The sequence below is a fragment of the Scophthalmus maximus genome, chromosome 3, assembly GCF_022379125.1.
Source record: "Scophthalmus maximus strain ysfricsl-2021 chromosome 3, ASM2237912v1, whole genome shotgun sequence".
Lineage (NCBI taxonomy): Eukaryota > Metazoa > Chordata > Actinopteri > Pleuronectiformes > Scophthalmidae > Scophthalmus > Scophthalmus maximus.
In genome coordinates, this window is record NC_061517.1 from 19,203,500 (window position 1) to 19,222,806 (window position 19,307).

Consider the following 19,307-nt stretch of genomic DNA (forward strand, 5'->3'; position numbering starts at 1 on the left):
TTACACCCGAGCATCATCAACATCCCCGTGCCACGACGGGACCGAGGCTGCGGGAGGCGACACACTTCCAGGTTGTTTGCAGAAGCCCCGCGAGAGAATTCCAGCTGCGTAAACTTGGCCAAAATCGGGTGACATTGCAGCCTCTGTGCGTGTGTGTGTGTGTGTCTCTCTCTCTGTTTGTGTGTGTGTGTGTGTGTGTGTGTGTGCGCGCGCCGGGCAGCCTGGATGGATATGCGGCTCACCGAGGGAATCTGAACAGCAAAAAAAAAAAGAAGGGGGATTACTATCAGCCCCTCTCCTATTATAACCTCAAAATGGATGCCGACAACAGGCTGTGGAGACACCACTGGATTAGCGACCCCTGTGCTCGTCTGCTCGACTTCTGAGGGGCTCGGGCGTTCAAAGTTTCGGATAGATCGTCAAAGGCTGAAGGCGCAGCATGCAGTCCGGAGCGAAGTCGCTCTCCGCAGGTGGCGGTGCGTCCCTCTGCTGCCTGCTGCTCCTCTGGCTCATCTACTCCCATCTGCTCAGAGAAGGTAAGCGCAATCACAGCTGTTTATGACTTTGTCAGGGGCAGCATTGTCTCTGGGGGGGGGCTCTGGTCAGGTTTTGTGACCCTGTCCAATAATAATAAAAAAAAAAAAGCCCTGCAGGGATTTGACATACGTCTGTGCTCATAGCTACTCAGTTTGTGGTGACCTTGTTGTACTTCATGGTATTTTGTGATCTGATTTGATACTCTTATATTCCTGTAGGGCTAAAACCATATGATATAGAGAAAAGAGTTTGGCATTTCATGTTTGTGGCAATATTTTCAGAATAGTAATCCTAAAGCACATGCCTGTTTTGAAGGTGAGTCGGCTAATTGTGAATAGTATTTTAATTAGCTGTGTGCCTATACTCCTTGCTACCTCTTTGGGATTATGACTCATGAAGCCACAATTGAGCTTCAGGGCGAAAAAGCAACACACTTTACTTGTTTTAATTCCGGGAGCAGACAGGGGGAAAAGGCCGGGCTCCCGCCTTCAGAGCTTCCCAATCTCACTCGGGGTCAGGGCTATATCCATCCACGCCGTGCTCTCCTCCTGAATAATACATCCACTGGTGCAATTACACCTTCACCCTGACACAGGAGAGAAAGCAAAAGGATGTTTGCCTGCACTTCATTGGCTCCAGTCCATGACGTACAACAGTTTGGATCCCAGCGCCCGTGGCGGACGCAGGGAACAGGCTTTAAAGCACTGGAACTTGTTGGGAGATGTCGAACACAGAGTTTGCAGATTAGATCTTTTTAATCGGGCATTGGCCAGTAGCATAATTACTGCTGTAGGCGGGGGTGGGACAGTGCCTACATCAATGTCTTTGACAGCTTGCCGGGGAACAAAAGTCGACACTGATGTGAAAATTGAACTGCCTGTGCTCTGAAATGGGCTCCTTTCGCCTCTAATTTGCAGCGTTTCCTCCCAGAGTGCCACTGTCACCAGCCGCTTATCGCCACCCGCGAATCGAGCCGTGAATTGTTATTTGTCTTCCAAGCCTCTGCATATAATCAGAGGAGCCACAGCCACCGCCCCCCCCCCCCCCCTTCCCCTCGGCCACTTATTATTGACTCATTTTCAGCTGAAAATGATGTCATTAGCGTGTTATTGTAGAAAATCACTCAATCAATCCCTCGTGAACTTCACCACCCCTTGATATTCGGAGAGTAAATGGATTCTGCGGGCGTCGGCCTGATGGTTAAAACCTCTGGATAAGATTTGAGCCGCGACGTGATCTGTACGTTGCTCAGTCTTCTCTCCAGCTCCGACCTGAACTCTAAGACTCAAGTGAATTGTATTTCTTTTTAAATCCGTAATTGAAATTGTAAAAATCCTCCTTGAAAACGGCTACAGATCTTTTATCATTTCATCATCTGTAAGACTGTTTATGATATTTGGTGGTTTTCAGACTACACACCACTATCAGAGACAAAGCACCCTTCACTTTCCATAACTACACACCAGCTCTTTACCACGTCCACCTCCACGACCCCCGGGGGCCCTGGAAGCAGTGTCAAGTGTGGGGGAACCGGTGGGCAGAGAGAGGTGAAGGCTTGTGGTGGCGAGTGGCTGCGTGGCCGCCGCCGCCCTCCCCATGGCTCATCTGTCATGGTGGCCAAGACAGGAAATCAAAGCACAGCAGCCCCGTCCGCGCACGCCATTGGGCCATTGGGCCAGCTACCCACCACGATGAATGGCCTGTCAGCCTCGCTCAGCGTTGCCAGTTTATTCAACAATAAATTTCGGAAATGTCTGGGATTTTCCCCACTGGACCAGATTCCGGTTCAGCGGTGCAGTTAGAGAGCGGTGGCAACTTCTCTCTGCTTTGTCAACCACAAGCCGACCGATATATCGGTTGGCAGATAATATCGGCCGGTATGAGCCTTTCACAGACCTATCCGTGTCACCGCTTTGGTTTACCGATATGGAATATTTTATTGCACAGAATAAATGCCGCATTTATGTTTTCATTTTACGTTAAAGAAATTGTGTTTAATTTTTTGATGCAAATATATTTAGTTGTATTTGTGTTTTTTTACGTATAGGATATTTACAACAAAGTTAAATGGTTGAACTGAAATATCAATCCTCAATTACATTTCTTTGTCATTAAGGTTTGATTGCAACATCTTAGGAATTAATGACAGATTGAAAAATATATATAATTGGCCGATGTATAGGAAATCCTGTACTCCCTAATATATCGATATCGCCCCCCCCCCCAATCCATATTGGTCGGGCTCTGTAGACTGGTGTGAAGAGGTGGGGGGGTTGAAACTGTTTCTTACCTCCATTTGGAATTTAGGGGTGAACGGTCAGTTTGCCTTTGTCGTAACTCGATAACTATAACAATTCATCAGATTGACAAAATGTGATCAAATGAGTCCAGTGAGCACCTTGAGAGCAATTTCCTCGATTAACTTTTTCTTCTTCTTCTGCAGAGCACTTCAAACAGCTTGTACTCTAACATCTTTTTGGGGATTTCCTGTTGAAGAAGTTCAAAGCTTCTTCTTTTTTTTAACGTTGAAATAAAATGAAATGTATAAAAATAAAACTATTTTCATTCACAGCTTTTAGCTCATTGTTTTGGCTTTCGAGCTCACAAACCTGGAAAATGAAGCCAATGCGGAAGTGCCTGAAGCCTGTATTCTCTGGAATGACCAGTAGAGGGCGACTCCCTGGTTCCAAAAAAAATGTCAGTTTCTATAGAAGTCTATGAGAAAATGACTTTATGGAGTTTATGGTTTCAGTCTCAATTCTTCCTCAATACAGCATGATGCTCATTTGGTAAATCATGGTAAAATAGTCGATAAATCACCACATGCATTGGCGCCTGAATACACCGTGATTGACAGCTGGCACTGTCCAAACCCCCCACTTCTTCGTCTGGTTAAAAAACAAACAAAAAAGATGTCACTGGTCAAAAACTCCGGTTCGCAAAACCAATGGGTGATGTCACGGAGGGTTGCCACTTGGTTAAAACGATATCTTAACAAGATATTTTGATCATTGTTGTGTTCCTGTTAATGCATCTTTAGGGTTTCTGGTGGTTGGCACTCGTTTCGTTTGTCTTTTCCAGTGTCATCTATAATCCTAACTACCTAGCACTTGTTAACAAATAATCTAGAAAGAGACAACGGTGTCCCGGAGCTGAGTGGCAGACACAACGATATCTGTCCTGTCATCCTGGTCTGCGGTGGAAGCTGTCGACGGGAATGACAGCACACATTTCATGAGAAATGTCTACAGGCTGTGTCACTAAATTTTAAGGTGACTCACTTTGGCTTTTACAGTCGACACGAGGCTCCGCTGATGACGGACTCGCATAGTCAGGCCGCCCTCCCGGCCTTGTGGCCCCCCGACGTGTCTCTGACGTTTCCCGTCCACATATAATTTCATCCCGGTTAATGATCCTGGATGCTTTCACTGCTTTAACAAATCCGCTCCTGTGTGGGTGACAGGAAGTCGTTCCCGGGTGCCAGGGTGATGGATTTCCAAAATCTTTCGCTGGAATTCTCTTTTAACTCCGGCAGCCGGGGCGAGCCATCCGAGCATTAAACTAATCAGGGTAGCAGAGACTTACATACTTTTTGAAGTGAAAAGGGTGATTCTCATTCGAGTCTTCTTCGTGGCGGCATTAAGCATGCAAAAGGGACACTCGCTTTGATTATGACCTTGGCTGTAAATTGTAAGCAAAATCATCGAGGCCTGCTCCTATAGGGGGCGGGGGCTGTAAAAGTATGAGCATCTTTATGGAACAAAATGAAATTTCTTTTTACAGCTGAATCAATTTGGCAGCACACAAAGCTCATAGCTCCCTGAATATGAATTCTTTCTAGCCGTCAGCTTTGACCTCCCTTGTGGTTGAGTGTAGTGCACCATTGTTGCTTTCCTCTGCAGAAAGCTCTGGGCTTGAAACTGTTCCATCATCGGCCGAGTGGTGTAAAATGATTTGAATTATGTTCCTTCAGTCTTGTGTCCTGCTCCGTTTTCTGCCCCGACGCCGTGATCATATTTTCTGCGGGGGTGGTTCTTGAATATTAAAGTCCCAGTCACACATTAGGGTACAGCACAAAAGGGGAGCATAGTGGTCTCCTGGAACGCATCCCTTTTTTCCCTTTGTGTTCGCATTAAAGTAGGAGGGCATCCTGGAGGGTTGTCTGAGTGAAATGTGAAGTGACTCACCATAGCTTTACAGTCCTCCCTGCGTTACATGCAAGCAGAGCTGTTTGCTTTTTGCGAGGCACATTGCATATTCTCTCTTTGTGCCTGGAGCTTGTGTTGGTCCACAACCCATTTGTCTGAGTGTACTCTACATGTTAATATCGCTGCGGCCCCGGATTGTGCTGCATCACTGCAACAGCAATCTGTCAGGAGCCTCCACCGCGTGCACTGGACGCAGACACGTCGAAGGCCAGACGTGAATTACAGCGTCCGCCCTGGCAGGATATGTATAGGTACTGGGAATATTTTCCGTTTTAACATTGCCCTTGGCAATGTCACACAATTGCCGCTTTGCGTGTTACCAAGTGGTAACTGCGACTTCAAAAAAACGTGAGCTACAAAAAGCCAGTGAGTCCGGTAAAGGGACGTGAGCAAGCCATACAGCGCGCTGCTGCTTTCCAGTGAGGACGGAAAGCAATCTGACGCTCGTGAATGCGGCGTCCGCCCGAGGGAGCTCCGTCCTACTGCTGCTACGAGGAGTTTCAATTTGTCGTTCCCTGTGGGCGGAGCAGCGTGCACACCTGACATGAGAATTACATTTGGGCAAATAGAGCGCATCTCTGGCTTCTCAGACGGCGGGCACGCATTGCTCCTCTCTCTCTCTCTCTCTCTCTCTCTGCAGCCCCACTGGGTGCTCGTGACGGCATGTAAATCGTGCCCGGTGCAGCCTCGGGACATCCCCCACGTTTTCACGCAACACACATTCGCATGTTAGGGACTTTTTAAGAGCAGAAAACTCCGACTAGTGTCGCCCGCGAGGATGTGAGAGCTGCGACCGCTCCTCGACACAATGGACGGCGGGGCGACAGGGCGCCACCACCACGCTGCCTATTTTACTGCAAGCGGGCAAACGAGCGTCGCCCTCCAAGGGCGTCCCGTGCCCGTCTTCTCTACAAGTCCCCGCAGAAGCTCCCACACTAACCCCTTCGCCGTCGCTCCCGATTCATTCCGGTTAGATTCGGATTAAACTGCATATTGGGGGCACCACTCCGCATCCTCCAACTTCGGCGCAGAGTCGTTGGGCCTGCATAAATATTGATCGGACCGCTGTAGAGCATTGAAATGGGATGTGAAATTAAAGTGGTGGTACGGTATTCCCTTTAAACCAAGCGCATTAATATAAATCGCATGTTCCCTGCCACTGCTCTCAGATTCACGGTGGTGTCGGGGAAAGCGTGTAGCACGGGGTCAGTCCAACATCTGCCTCTCTCACCTGGTGTCCCATTACATGCTGCCGACCGCGCCGCGTGCGTCGAGCGTTGTTAAGCTAATGAGATGCACTTGGCTGTGGCGGCCTTGACTGTGGCATATGCTCAGCCGAGCGAGACTGCCGTCTGATGTCATACCGGGGTGTTGATAACAGACGGAGCCGTGAGATCAGAGCGTGCGCGGGGGAAGACGTCTTTGCGCCGCCGTGCAGAGAGTCCAACCGAGGTGTGCCGATGTATTTCACATTGATCAGTCGCCCTGTTAATAGAAAATCATTTTCACAATCAATTACTCGTTTGAATCATTTATCAGTGGGCAACCATCAGCTGCAGGAATATTAATTGATTAGTCGCCTGGCTCAATGGAGAACTTCTTTGATAATTGATTAAAGTAACTGAAGTACATTTTTGATACAGAAATGATGAACATTGCTGACAGATAGTCCCTCGGGCACATCTGTGGCTCGTGGAGTGGCCGGGGGACAAAACAAGCAAATTCGGTACAATCGCCTCAGGCTGCAGGACGCGGCGATGGGCATTTACAGGGCATTTATCACAATTATTGAACATTTTAAAAGGCCAAACGATGAGTCAGTTGATCGAGGCGGCCGCCGAGATTGTCTCGTCACAGAGCTGTATCGCGACGGAAATAAATACAGCTCCTCTGATATGACATCAGATGCCAGGCAATGCCTTGCCGGCTGTTATCATGGAGGGTTGTTCGCCAGCAGGCAGCAGTTGTGCTGTAAGAGAAAATAGGTGAATGCAGCCTCGCTCAAATCACAGTTTCAGCCTGCTGGTAGGTCATCCATTAATTGTAGGATTTGTGGTTTTCACTTCCAGCTCCTCCTGTCCATATTTTGGAGCCAGACACTGAGCCAAATATTGCACCTTGCACGGCCATTGGTGTGTGAGTGTGTTTGAGTGTGGTTGAAACCACCTGAGGTCTAATGTTATAAAGAAAAAGGCATAGATGTATCATACCAATGTGTGCTGATATCTGGCTGGATTTAGGATTAGTGGTTATATCAGGGGTTTTTTGTCAGTGCGCATTACGTTTAAATGTCTCTTCACATCGTTATCGACTGACTATATCCGTCATTGACAATCACAGCGGCTCACGCAGTGTTTTAAATCTTCCACAGAAGATTGGCAGAATTCACGTCTGATTTGATGTATGCTAATAAGGTTGTCATGCTCTCGTAACTGGTGTTTTGTCGGCGGCTCCATTTCGATCCTTGAGAACGACACTTCACAAAAGGAACATACAGCGGTACGAAGAGAATCACTCACACACTTATTACTTGTACGCCAGTGTAATGATTAGAGTCTGATTGGCTCGCTCAGGGAAAACCGGTTGCAGTCGGTGCCAGCGTGTTTAAGCCAAGCCAGCACAGAACAGCGCTGTGCTTCTGTAGCTGTTGCTTAATGGGGAATAATACCAAATACAATACATATTGTCATGAATAATTAACCGCACTGGCTTTGCAAGAAGCGGAATTCTTAATAAACATGGATCAGAACGGTAGTTCGCAAAAGGCACCCCCTTTGCAGCAAAACATTGTCAAACCCAACTTCCATCTTTTAGCGGCCCGTACAATTACAATCTATAAAGGGCGATTGTTTTAATATGGAAATGGAATCCTTGTCACTGCTCATTCGGTGCAGCCTGTCATATAATTTTTTGGGCAAATTCCCTGAGGAGAAGCAGAGCCTTTCTCGCAGCTCCCAATCTGGTTTGAGTAGTACGGCAGCGGCGCGGAGTGTCTCATGAGATTGCCTGTTAGAATTGATACAAGTAGTTTATCAGTCGGGACAAACTGCCAATGTAGTTATCGGCACCGTCTTAATTAAAGAGACAAACAAGTGAAGAGATAAGCCGGAATGAGCCCATTGTTGGATTGTTAAGCACAACTGTCTATAACGCAGTAAACAACTGGAATAGATTGGGATGTTTACCAGAAAGATGATTATAATTTGTGCTTTTCTGTCTTCGCAGGATGTTGTGCAGGGTCAGCCGGCGTAATTCATCTGGTTTAATAGCCTCATCATGCCCACCAGTTCTGAGTCCTGCAGTGACGCACATTAAATCAGGGGAACATTGTGAACTGTGGACTGCTGACAGCCTATTCCAGGCAGAGATATTAAGATATTTGTGCTCCTGTGCTTTGGTGATCCGCAGTGTGTCTGATCGAAGCGCTGATATGTACAGCCCAGACACATCGTTGCTCTAAGCCGCGCGTGCTTGAATGCGCGTGTGCGTGCGCCGCTGCCACTTTGCACTTGTGCCGTGCTGTGATTCAGCGATAAGGTCACCGGGCTGCCAGTCGGTGCCGAGAGCAAAGTCTCTCCGCGCTCCGTATCGGCTTCCTGTTGCCCTCTAGATGTCGTCTATGACAGGGCCCCGAAGCCTGGACAGCAGCGCGCCGCCGTCCTTCACTGGGCACGCTCCTCGTCCGCCGCCGCCGCCGCGGCTGTGCGCACATGCCGTCATGTGAAATGGAGCCAAGGCTAAGTGTGTCTGCGGTGCTGAGTGACAGAAACCCTCTGTCACATGAATTAATTCCTGTATGTATGATGGAACGCCGGCCGTGGCTAAGGGCACTTTGCAGAGCACCCCGCCACCCACACACTTCGCGACTCCCCGCCTGGACTACCCCTCCGCCTTACTACTCTCTTCCTTCAGGCTTATTGCATGAAGCCCATTCATCTGTCCAGTGTTGAAACATGGCAGGGACAACTGATATCTGATGGCACCTCTGTCCTCCAAGCAGCCACGCAAGTACACGAGGACTTGCCTCAGCGGAAAGCGTGGGGGAGGGTGTGCTGACTGGTAATGGTGATGGTGGGTGGGGGAGAAGGATGGGCAGCCCGGCTGATGCGATGAAATGGAATGAGTATTGCACTTCTTTGTAGAGGTGATTGTGTTTTATGACTCCCGACACTGGACTAGGTAAAAATTTGATGTAAAAAAAACAAACAACCCACCTACCCTATCAGCCTAAATCACAAAGTGGGGCTTCGGCAGAGAACAGAAACCCTGCAATCCATTAATCGCCATGCAGATTCGTCCCATTAGCCTGGCGAGAGTTCGGCCGTGAATGTGGTTATTGACGGGCAAAAGGTATTTCAGCAAATGTCTCAGGCCTCGTTGGCGGCAGCTCGAATCGCCGGCACGGAGGGCAGGGGAGCCAAGGGACAGCTGATGAGTGAGTGCTGACACTCATCTTCTGGAGTGTGGGAAGGTGTTCAACTGCTTTCAAGCCAATTTCAACAGAAGATTTAATATTCGATGTGTACAAACAGAAAGTTGCACCTGGTCGCGGTGCTAGAGAAAAAGGCCACTGATTCAGCAACAACGTTCGGCCCTTTCCTCCGGGATCTCTGAATGTTGCCTCAGCCACTATTGCTTTCCAGCTACTTCGTCTCAAGCCAAAACTTTTGGTCAGTTCACCTGACAATGGTGCTGCTGCATTACTGCATTTGAACGGCCGAGTCTGAGGAACTCATATACCTTGACGTACAGTAGGTCCGGAATATCGCTGGGCTAGGGACCAGGCAAAGCAGAGCGGAGCCACCAGGGCCCGAGAGCCACAGTGTGTCGCTTGTTTCGTGGTTATGCGGTCTATTGATTTGTTTGAGAATATTCACGTCTAAAATACAACATGAGCTGAGCTGAGAAGACGAGTAAAGGGACAGTTCAACATATAAGGAGATGCTTTCTGACCGAGGTAGATGAGAAGATTAGTAACTTTTTGGAGTCTGGCAACGACCCAGAGCCAGGAGATAGTCCGGCACACAACTCCCCGTAACACGGTGAATTGCCGTTTAATGCACTTTTTATGGTTTTTATGTGGATTTAACAAGAAACGTGTTCATTGCCAAGCCATAGGGGTGCTGCTAAGACCTCAGCTCTCTAGATTTAAGGAGCATCTTTAAGACGAAGTTTGAAAACTATTTTTTATCCTCAAGTTTGTTGGTTGGAATAAAAGTAAATGATGGTAACTTTTATCTTTCACTGAAGTGCAAAATGTAACATTTTTTAATTCAGCAGTTAAATGGTTACAGGCCCATGAGTACCTTTTAAATCCATCTCCAGTTTGTATTGTGCCCAATTAGAGCATATTCTCAGGTAATTTTTTATTTTAGATAAAATTATGATAAACTAACTGACAGGTAATAATTTCGGGCATTGTTTAAAGCTTATGTTACATTCTCAAGAATTGAAAGAACGAGTGGTCAGCCCTTTTTTTTTTTTTTTACCTTGAGGCTCCCCGTGCAGGTTAATCCAACCACGGGTCGGATATATTGTGACCTTATGATGTTGCTAAAATAAAGGTCATGGGGTCACCGCGATCAGCAGAAAGGCTCCTCTTCAATATTTCAATACATGTCTTGCCCTGAAAACTTAGTCGCTTATGTAGCTGGAAATTTTATGAGTAATTTGTGTTGATCAACAGTCCTTCCAACCTTTGCCATTATTACCGTCATTTCATGCCATAAAGCAGTTAGCGTCTCACTTAATGAACCTTTTGAGGGTGTTGTGAGGCGACTGGGAGCAGCACTATAAAGGAGTGATGGTTGGCGAATGCCAGGGATTGACCTTAAAGGAACTGCAGCGCAGACTCTCCTCTAATCTACCTTCCCTGAGTTGATTTTATTTCAGCGTCAGCCTGAATGGCTCTCACTGGCAGCCTTCCATTCAATGAAACAAAAAGGAAGCAAAGAAACTGTGTTACTTTTTCCGGATCACTGCGAAGGTGAGGGAAGTGCCCTCAACTTTTATTTCGCCGAGCTTTTACTGTTCAACCTACAGCAGATGTGTTGTGATATATCTTTTCATAAATGATACAATCATTTAAACTACACTTACATAAAAAATGCAGCTCAAGCTGTGTGAGGTGCGATGCTTTCACACACAACAGCATTGTTCAGCTGTCGCTTGAGATTGATTCTTTTTTTTTGGAATGCTAAATTTAGTCCGCTGCAGAAAAGTTTCATCTTAATATATTGAAATATTTGTTTTTGAAAGCAGCGGAGTCGCCCTCAAGCAGCCTACCGTAACTAAAGCTTGTTTATCTGTGCAAACCAAGACTGTTAACAGTTAATAACTCCCTCAAACACACCGGGAGAGGCCTGAATAAAAGACAATTAAATGTTCCCTCAGGTTTCTAAATGATTTACCCAAACAAAGACTGCTACCTCAACACAAAGTGCGCAGTGACACTGTCAGCTGCAAGAGGCCACGCCGAGGGTTCGTTTAATAAAACCAAACGCTGGAAACATGATTGTCACAGCTCTTCCTTTGTTTTCCCGTGGCTGTTGGAAAGTTTCCAGTGTGCCTCATCAGAAATGAGAATCAGAGCCATGAGCTGCGGCTGCAGTTCTGGAGCTCAAAGGCTCGTCTCTTCACCTCGACACGGGGACGATGTTGGGACGCTGAGTGGCTGCTACTGCGGCTCGGTTTCAAATGAACACGATTAAAATTAGAATCAGTTCACTATGCAAATTGCCAAGTAGAAAGTTGAGTGAAAAGTTTGCAGCAAGCATTTAATCAACATTTTGTAACCGACATGAAAAAGTCAAGGTGATGAAGAACATTTACTCTTAAATTCTTTGTTTTGTTTAACTTTTTCCCCTCCCAAGTTCTCCGTTTGCTGCTCAAACACCCTGGTAGATGTCTCCAGTTTCTGTAATTAATTTATAGATCATATTGTGACAATCTTTAAACCCCAAAACATGGCTAACCAGAGTTCCCTGCCCATGGAGTTATCCATCAATTTGTAATGGCTGGAGAGCTCTGAAGTAATTTGTGCATGCATAGAAGTATAAAAATAGCACCCCCCCCCCCCCCCCCACACACACACACACAGATTTCAGAGCAAGGTAATCATCACTTTAAGAAACTCCATCCATTTGCCGTCTCAGTAGAGCTTCACTTGGAAAAATTATTCTTTTGTAGGAACACGGTGCCTGTCAACCAAGTCAAGCATTTTTCATTCGGTGGTTACATTAATAAATTCTACAGCTGCAACTAACGATTATTTTCATTATCGATTAAGCGGTCGATTATTTTCTCGATTAATTGATTAGTTGTTTGGTCCATAAAATGTCATAAAAATTGTGAAAAATGAAGATCGTGTTTCCTAAACCCCCAAGATGATGTTTTGTCGTTCGCACATCAAAGATATTCAGTTCGCTGTCATAGAGGAGCAAAGAAACCAGAAAATATTCGCATTTAAGAAGCTGAAATCAGAGAATTTAGAGTTTTATTTGCCCCTGGCAAATTGAAAAATTGCGAGTTTGAACATTGGACATTTTGATCTCAAACTCTACTTTAGGCTGTTCATTGAGAAGATGTTAGTCAAGTTATTGCTTTGATTTAGCTAAATTCACCTCAGAACCGCCTGTGAAATAGTACCCCTCAAAATAGCAAACAAATATAATGAATAGAAAAAGATGACATAGAAATATAATGATATATAATGTCTGAGTTCATTATAATCTAAGATTGTCCTGATCATAATTTCAATCCCTTTTAATTAGACAACAAAAGTGTCTCCCTCATTGTGAGAATGAGAACCGAGAATTATCTGAGGAGACCTTCCAAAGCAACACGTGGTGGTTCTTAATGGCGGACATTATTGTTTGAAAAAGCATGTGACAGTAAGGAACGACTCATATGACAGTTTTCTGAGGTGTGGTTAGATTTAGGCACAACAACTTCTTGGTTTTGGTAATGTCTGTATTTGCAAAGCATAGGTGGTCTTTGTCAGGTACACATAAAAAATATGGTTTGCTTCAGACATTGTAATAAACCGCCAATGCTGTCGCGTGAAACCAGTACGCTTGTTAACTTGCAGTTACGATTAACCAAATAGAAAATGCCCTTGTAACAGATTCTGGGAGGAACTTTTTGTTTTCCACATCGTCACTTGCGAGGCACTTTCATCCCAGGAGCAACCAGCCATGCTGCATTAAAACCGAAGGAGCGTTGTAGCCCGCTGCTGTTAAAACACCGGAACCACTTTCTCATTTTTCCGTGTGAGACGTTCTATGAGAGTAACACACTGCTCTGCATTCAGGCGGCCTTGTTGTCTGTACCTCCAAACACCAGTTGCCGCTCTGTAATAAGTTTATTACTGTCTCGTTAGGCTAATGTGATGTGTTGTGTTCTTGGCCGCTGTGTATTGCAGGCCAGTTGGCAGTGGGGACCTGCGAGATAGTGATGCTCAACAGAGACAGCAGCGTTCCCCGGCGGACCATTGCCAGGCAGACAGCCCGCTGCGCCTGCCGGAGAGGCCAGATCGCCGGGACCACGAGGGCGAGACCGGCCTGTGTAGACGGTAAGTTCAGTGACCTCTGTCGCCCAGTGGAGGGCAATTGACTTCATTTTGAACGAGTTAGAGCAAGGGCTAGGCCAACAGGCCAGAGAAAGGGAAGAAATGCCTCTCGGAGAAGTGGATGCTTTTCCTTCTCCTCACTGCAAGGAGCAAGTGTATGCGTGTGAAGTCAGGTTGGTGCCGTAGCAACTACCTGTGGATAATTAAATGTTAGAATAATAAAACAAGGTTCCCTTAAATTTTCCTTAGATGTAATTGAAATGGTTCTGCGGCGGCGACAGCTTTAGGTTGTCTGTCCATCCTATTTTCAAGGAGTGTGATATCTCAGGAACGTCTTGAGGGAATTCCTTCAAATTTGGCACAAACGTTTATTTGGACTCAAGATTAACTGATTCGATTTTGGCCGTTAAATGTCAAGGTCCCTGTGACCGCACCAAACACATGTTTGGCCTCGATAACGCAATATCTCAAGACCAGACGGAAGGAATTTCACTACATCTGCCAAAAGAAAACTATGGCAAAACTTCAATTGTCTAATTGAATACATCGCTGAAGATGATGACATTTGCTTCCTGGAAGGTCGAAGGACAACTTCACCATGAAAAATCTATTTTTCCTGGTCAATATTCAACGCCATACCTCAGGAGCAGAAAGAGAGATTGCGACCATGTTTCCTGCAGCTTCGCTGGTTGGCGGAGGCTTTGTACAACCGTGAGGCGTTAATTCTAATTTTACAATAAATGTATTCATTTTATTAGTTTATTTGTTTGTTCAAATTATATTAACTACTAATCCCATCATATAGCGACCTCTGTTTGACATGTGGTAACCATATAATGTACACAACATTATGGCAGTGGATCAGAACCCATGGTACCTGTCTTTATTGGGTCCTTTGCAGGAGTATATATAAATATATATATATATATATATATATATATATATATATATATATATATATATATATATATATATATATGTATATATAATATTTGCACTACTGTGTTGCATTTAAAGTACAAGATCTCTCTGAACATGTATTTAGTTTGAAGCCAAATTTCCCTCTGCTTATGCACAAAGTTAACACTGGATGAACGCTTGACCCATGACAAAGTTGATCATAAATTTGATCAAGTTATGATACAAATGGTTGTGTTAGGCAAAGCAACAGACATGACATTTTGGGGAAAATGTCATGTCTGTGTGGTGAATATGAAGCAACATGTAATCAGCTGGTTAGTTTAGCTTGGCATAAAGACTGGTGACTTAGTGAGACCGGAGGGTTAGGGGATTGCAAAGCGACTCCAGGATGTAACTGGTCCGAGCCAAGAAGGAGTCGGGCTCATTAGCTAGCTGTAGAGGTGCTTGTAGGTGGATTTGTTGGCCACACTTTATGGCAACCTTGCGAGCTTAACTGTTAACAAAAAAGGAACAAAGTAAAGCTCCTTTGAGGCTGGTAAACTGGTACAAAAACAGATTTTTGGTGTGTGTATAAGTTTTTTCTGTTTGTCTCAGTGTAGCACTTGTGTTTTCTCTCTCCCATATAGAGCAATGCAGTTATCCCTGGTAATGAACAACTGATATTGGTAATTACTTTACGTAGAAGCGATTGTAATTAAGATAAACGATTGAGCTAATAGCCAGTTACCAAGCTACACCACAGAGATTTACAACAAAGCTACGTGAAGATGAAAACAATCAAGTTAGCAAAGGCACCAATTTGGTGTAGAACAAATTACAAGGCCCTTGAAATATTTTCTTGAAATAGACTAAAATAAGCATTTTGGCTAAGTAGAACCTATCCCAGGGACAGCGTGCTGCAGAGGGTGTCTTGGTTAACCTCTGGATTTAAGCAGGGACCAAAATTAAATTGGAAATGTGTGAAAACCCAATATAAATATGTGAATATGGAACATAAGTCTTTAAAGCCTCACTCGTGCTGCACGCAGACCAGTCCCAGGATGACTCTATACATATGTATGTATGAACATTAAAGTATAATACATCCGGGGCTAAAAATACACAAAATAAACAGTAATAATGGCAGGCGATGGAATGTGGAACAATTAACTCTGCTAGAATCCTATTTTTTTTCCTGGCAGATATTTGACATAACAAGAACATCATGAAAAATCATAACAGGAAAGGCACCGTCTCTGTTCCACTGTGTCCCCCATTCCGGTGAGCCAGCGGGCACAGTACCAGGGCCCTACGTCTGGCTCACCTGAAGGCAAATGGAGTTTTTGCTGATGTTCATAATTGCACCTGTGCTTTATGTGTCAAAATGTGACATATCACGACATACTGAAAAAGGACAATCGCAACAAGACCTATTTTCCGACCTCGCCGATGTTACTTTGGCATGACATGACGTGAGCGGTTCACTGTGTAGGATTTACTGGGCAGCTAATCACGAAGTTGCACATTGCAACCAGCTGATTATACCCTCCACCTCGTCCACTCCTTCCAAGCATGTAGGAGAACCTGCGGTGGCCCTTCAGGTGACATAAAAACATGAAAGTTCCCTCTCTAGAGCCATGGTCTGTCCAATCTGGCCTATAATAGAAACATGGCGTCGCAACATGGAAGAGGGGGTAGCGTCCCACAGTAGCTTTTCTAAAGGGGAACCAGATGCTTAAGGCCGCCCCTAGTCAGTAGCTGTTCAGGAGCTTTTGATCACAAACAATATATCAACACGGTCGAGGAATATTTTGATAGAAGAAAATCTACTATTCTAGGCTTCGACGACAGCAGCAGAGCCCTTACACTCACTCCCCCAAAATCCAATAGAACAAAATGTATGGGCTTGCTCCTCTCTCCATTAAAAGCAACTGCCATTGTAATTTGGTTGTTCAACCAGCCGATCAATAATCACCCTGTGTGTCAGCCCTTTTGGTGCCTTTTAGACCGTTTAACTCCCAACTCTGTGACTGATAGTCTGCATCTGGCCTCTCCTAGTCAGCCTCCGTGACATCGGAAAATCACTTCGTGCCTCTTCCGTTGTCTCCGGCGGGCATCCGCCTGTCCACCACTCCGGCTGACTTAGGATCACTCGTGAATGTGCCGTGTTCATCCACTTCCCCGCACACGATTTCCCTATACTGTTGAGCTCTCCCCCGTGCCATTGGACAGTATCGAGAGGAGGGCTGATAAGACAGATGAGGAGACCGGAGGGGTGGACACAGTCCATCTGTGGTGCTGATTAGATCTCACAATATCACAATCACATGCATCGGATGCACCATTAGTTCCGTCATGCGATGACTCACGTTGGTCTTAATCTAATTGCACCGACCCGAGACCGCAGTCCGACCGCCTGTGTCACACTGCTCTTAACCACCTCTTCTTTTCTGCACAAGCCTCTCAACTAATGCTAATTAACTTACAGAGAACTATGATTACAGCAGCAGGAAATTGATTACCGCTGGCTTCCCGCCGCACCACACCCCACACTCCATTAATACCCAGTGCATTAAAGGTGGAACCTGTTGCTCGCCGGCTCATTTAAATGCTCTCTGCTGACAGCCGAGATGATATCCATCATCACACGGCTTTCAAGTGGAGTATCTGCATATTGCATGAGAACGCAATTGGACTAATGCTGCCACTGTTCAGATATCCTCTCTGACCTTTTGGTTCAGAGCATATTCAGTTTGCCTTCCATGCGAATTCCCATAAATGCCCCTTTGCCCTTCTGAGCACATAAACCAATTTACTGACTTATAAGTTATGTTATGTATATTTATTTGTATCCGTCACAGAGGCTTTGCGATGGACCCATTATTTTTCTCTTTTTTCTCAGGGTGTTGTTGTTATTAACACAGCAAGGGCCTTGTGTCCTCTGGGTCAGTTTAATATAACTCCTTCACAGCAGCAGCAGGAGTAGATCAATGCCTTTTCTGAGATGTGGGGGGAAATAGAAAAGCGAGTGAGTAAGTAAAAGGCTAAGAGCTCGATGAACTGTAATGGGATTATTCCTCACCTTCAGCCATGTCTGATTTTAGAAAGCGTACACGTAACGCGATGCGTTTTTCTAATTAGAGAGTACGTTTACGTTTATTTATTTGAAAGGGACAGTGCACATTAATTAACATGCGTACTCGAGTCCAATGTTTAAATGTGCCAATATTTAGCCATGCTGGCTCCTTTTCGTCTGCAGTCCCTGGCAGGTTGTCAGTCAAATGCACAATCACACACTCTCAACTTATTCTGGTCCAGGTCTATGAGCCTTATCTCCAAAGGCAGAGCTTTCCCCTTTGCCCAGACAAAAATAAATAAAAGAAATCATGTATTTCTACCTCTTTTTTTGTCCTTCCCCCAAAAGTATGTACATTCACTCAGATGTGGGAAGTGCCCCCTGTCAAGACAAAGACATCAGCTCTCAGTGGCGCCTGACTACCAGAGGCAGTGGAAATATAGATATTACATATCATTTCTGTCATGCAGAAGTCTTTGGAGTATATCAAAGAATTCAGTCGAATACACAATTCCCATTTGCATTAATTTGTCGAGAAATTGAGATCAAGCAACCATGTTACCCTCTGACGGCTGCCATGTCCTTGGTCAACTTCCAGCAGGGGGGATTGTTTTTGCATGTTGTGGCTCACTCTCTCGCTCCCCATGTTTCCTGGCTGTAGCTTCACGCTGTCACTGTATAATGAAATGCTGAAGAAAAAAAAAAGAAGAAAGAAATAAAGTAGAGCTGGAGCAACGATCTGTCAGAGCTGCGAGGCAGGTGGGAGTGTGAGTGATTGTCAGACGGTAATGTTGAACACTTTCTGTTAATAAATGCACAGGTGAAACGGCGGGAGAGACGAGAAACGTTTTACCTCTTCTGCACAGTGCATCTTTGTTTGCAGTAGTGCGATAAAGGCTGGTAAGGCTGCCAAATGCTAAATAAGACCCAGGAGCACAGAGAACATGCCACACGTGACTACGGAACTTAAAGTCAAGCTCTCGCAGAGGCAAACAAACAAATGGCTTCTGCTGCAGTGGGCAGATAAACTAAATTGGTGCAGACGTTACGCAACTAAACTCAAAATAGCTAAGCCGTTGTCCTAAGTGAAGTAGAATAAAGGCTACATGGTGAGACGTCTCCGAGACCCGGGGAACCAAGATCTGGATCTGTAATAGCTTAGGTGAGGCGAATGATGACACCGAGGCAACCTATTTGCCCTCGGTCCTCGCCAGCAGGGATCCAGTGGACCGGCACAAATGATGACAAAAACCTGAGGCAGCTCCAGAATCAGCACCACGGACAGAGGTCAAGGCAGATTTATAGAGGGAATTAACATGAGAGCCAGCTGTACGCCACATTCTCCTACATCATTTTACCTGGGTCCTAGTGTCTTCACACTGGAAGACTGGCACAATTTTTCCAAACAAAAATGTCTGCCCAAAATTTGATTGTGAACAATCTTGACAAATTGTGAATGGTGTCTGGGCAACTCACATAAAACTGTCATGATTCTGCCCCCATAAACTCTGTAGACTCTCGAAAAAGTCTCTTTGTCTTTCTGTGTGGACTGTTATTCATGCTTTAATTACCTCTTGTCGACTTTGGTTTGTTTATGTCATTATTTCCTTGATTACTATTCCTTGTCTATCTGTCATGTTAGTTTCTTGATCCCTCGTTGTTGGTTCCTGCTTTATTTTGGAGTAACTTTCCTCGTGTCTGTTTTAGTGGAGTTTGCTTTCTTATTTCCTGTTTTATTCTGACGTCCATTTCCTCGTGTTGCTGCACTTCCTGTTTCCCTGTGTTCCCCTGTGATTGTCTGCACCTGTTCCTAATGTGTCTCACCTGTGTTCAATTAGCCCCGCCTACCTTGTGTATATGGGGCGAGGTCGAATTGTCAAATTGGCTTCGGAAGTTTCCTAAATGTTGAAGTCACCCGGAAGTATTTGATCTGCAGCCATGATAAAAGCGGTTTGGATTCTCTAAACGCATAGGAAAGGAGCTCCAGTGCTTCCTTTCGTATCTGCTTCAGCATAGG

The 19,307-nt window shown here is 45.4% G+C and overlaps 1 protein-coding gene across 1 annotated transcript in view; it reads left to right on the plus strand.

Annotated features, from left to right (window-relative positions):
• Window positions 1–314: 314 nt before the first annotated feature.
• Window positions 315–19,307, plus strand: part of tafa5l (TAFA chemokine like family member 5, like) — a 45,914-nt gene continuing 26,921 nt past the window's right edge. The window contains exons 1-2 of the mRNA XM_035646286.2: window positions 315–536; window positions 13,168–13,317. Of these exons, the coding sequence (XP_035502179.1) occupies window positions 440–536; window positions 13,168–13,317 (247 nt within the window). The 5' untranslated portion in view covers window positions 315–439. The remainder of the gene's footprint in view (window positions 537–13,167; window positions 13,318–19,307) is intronic.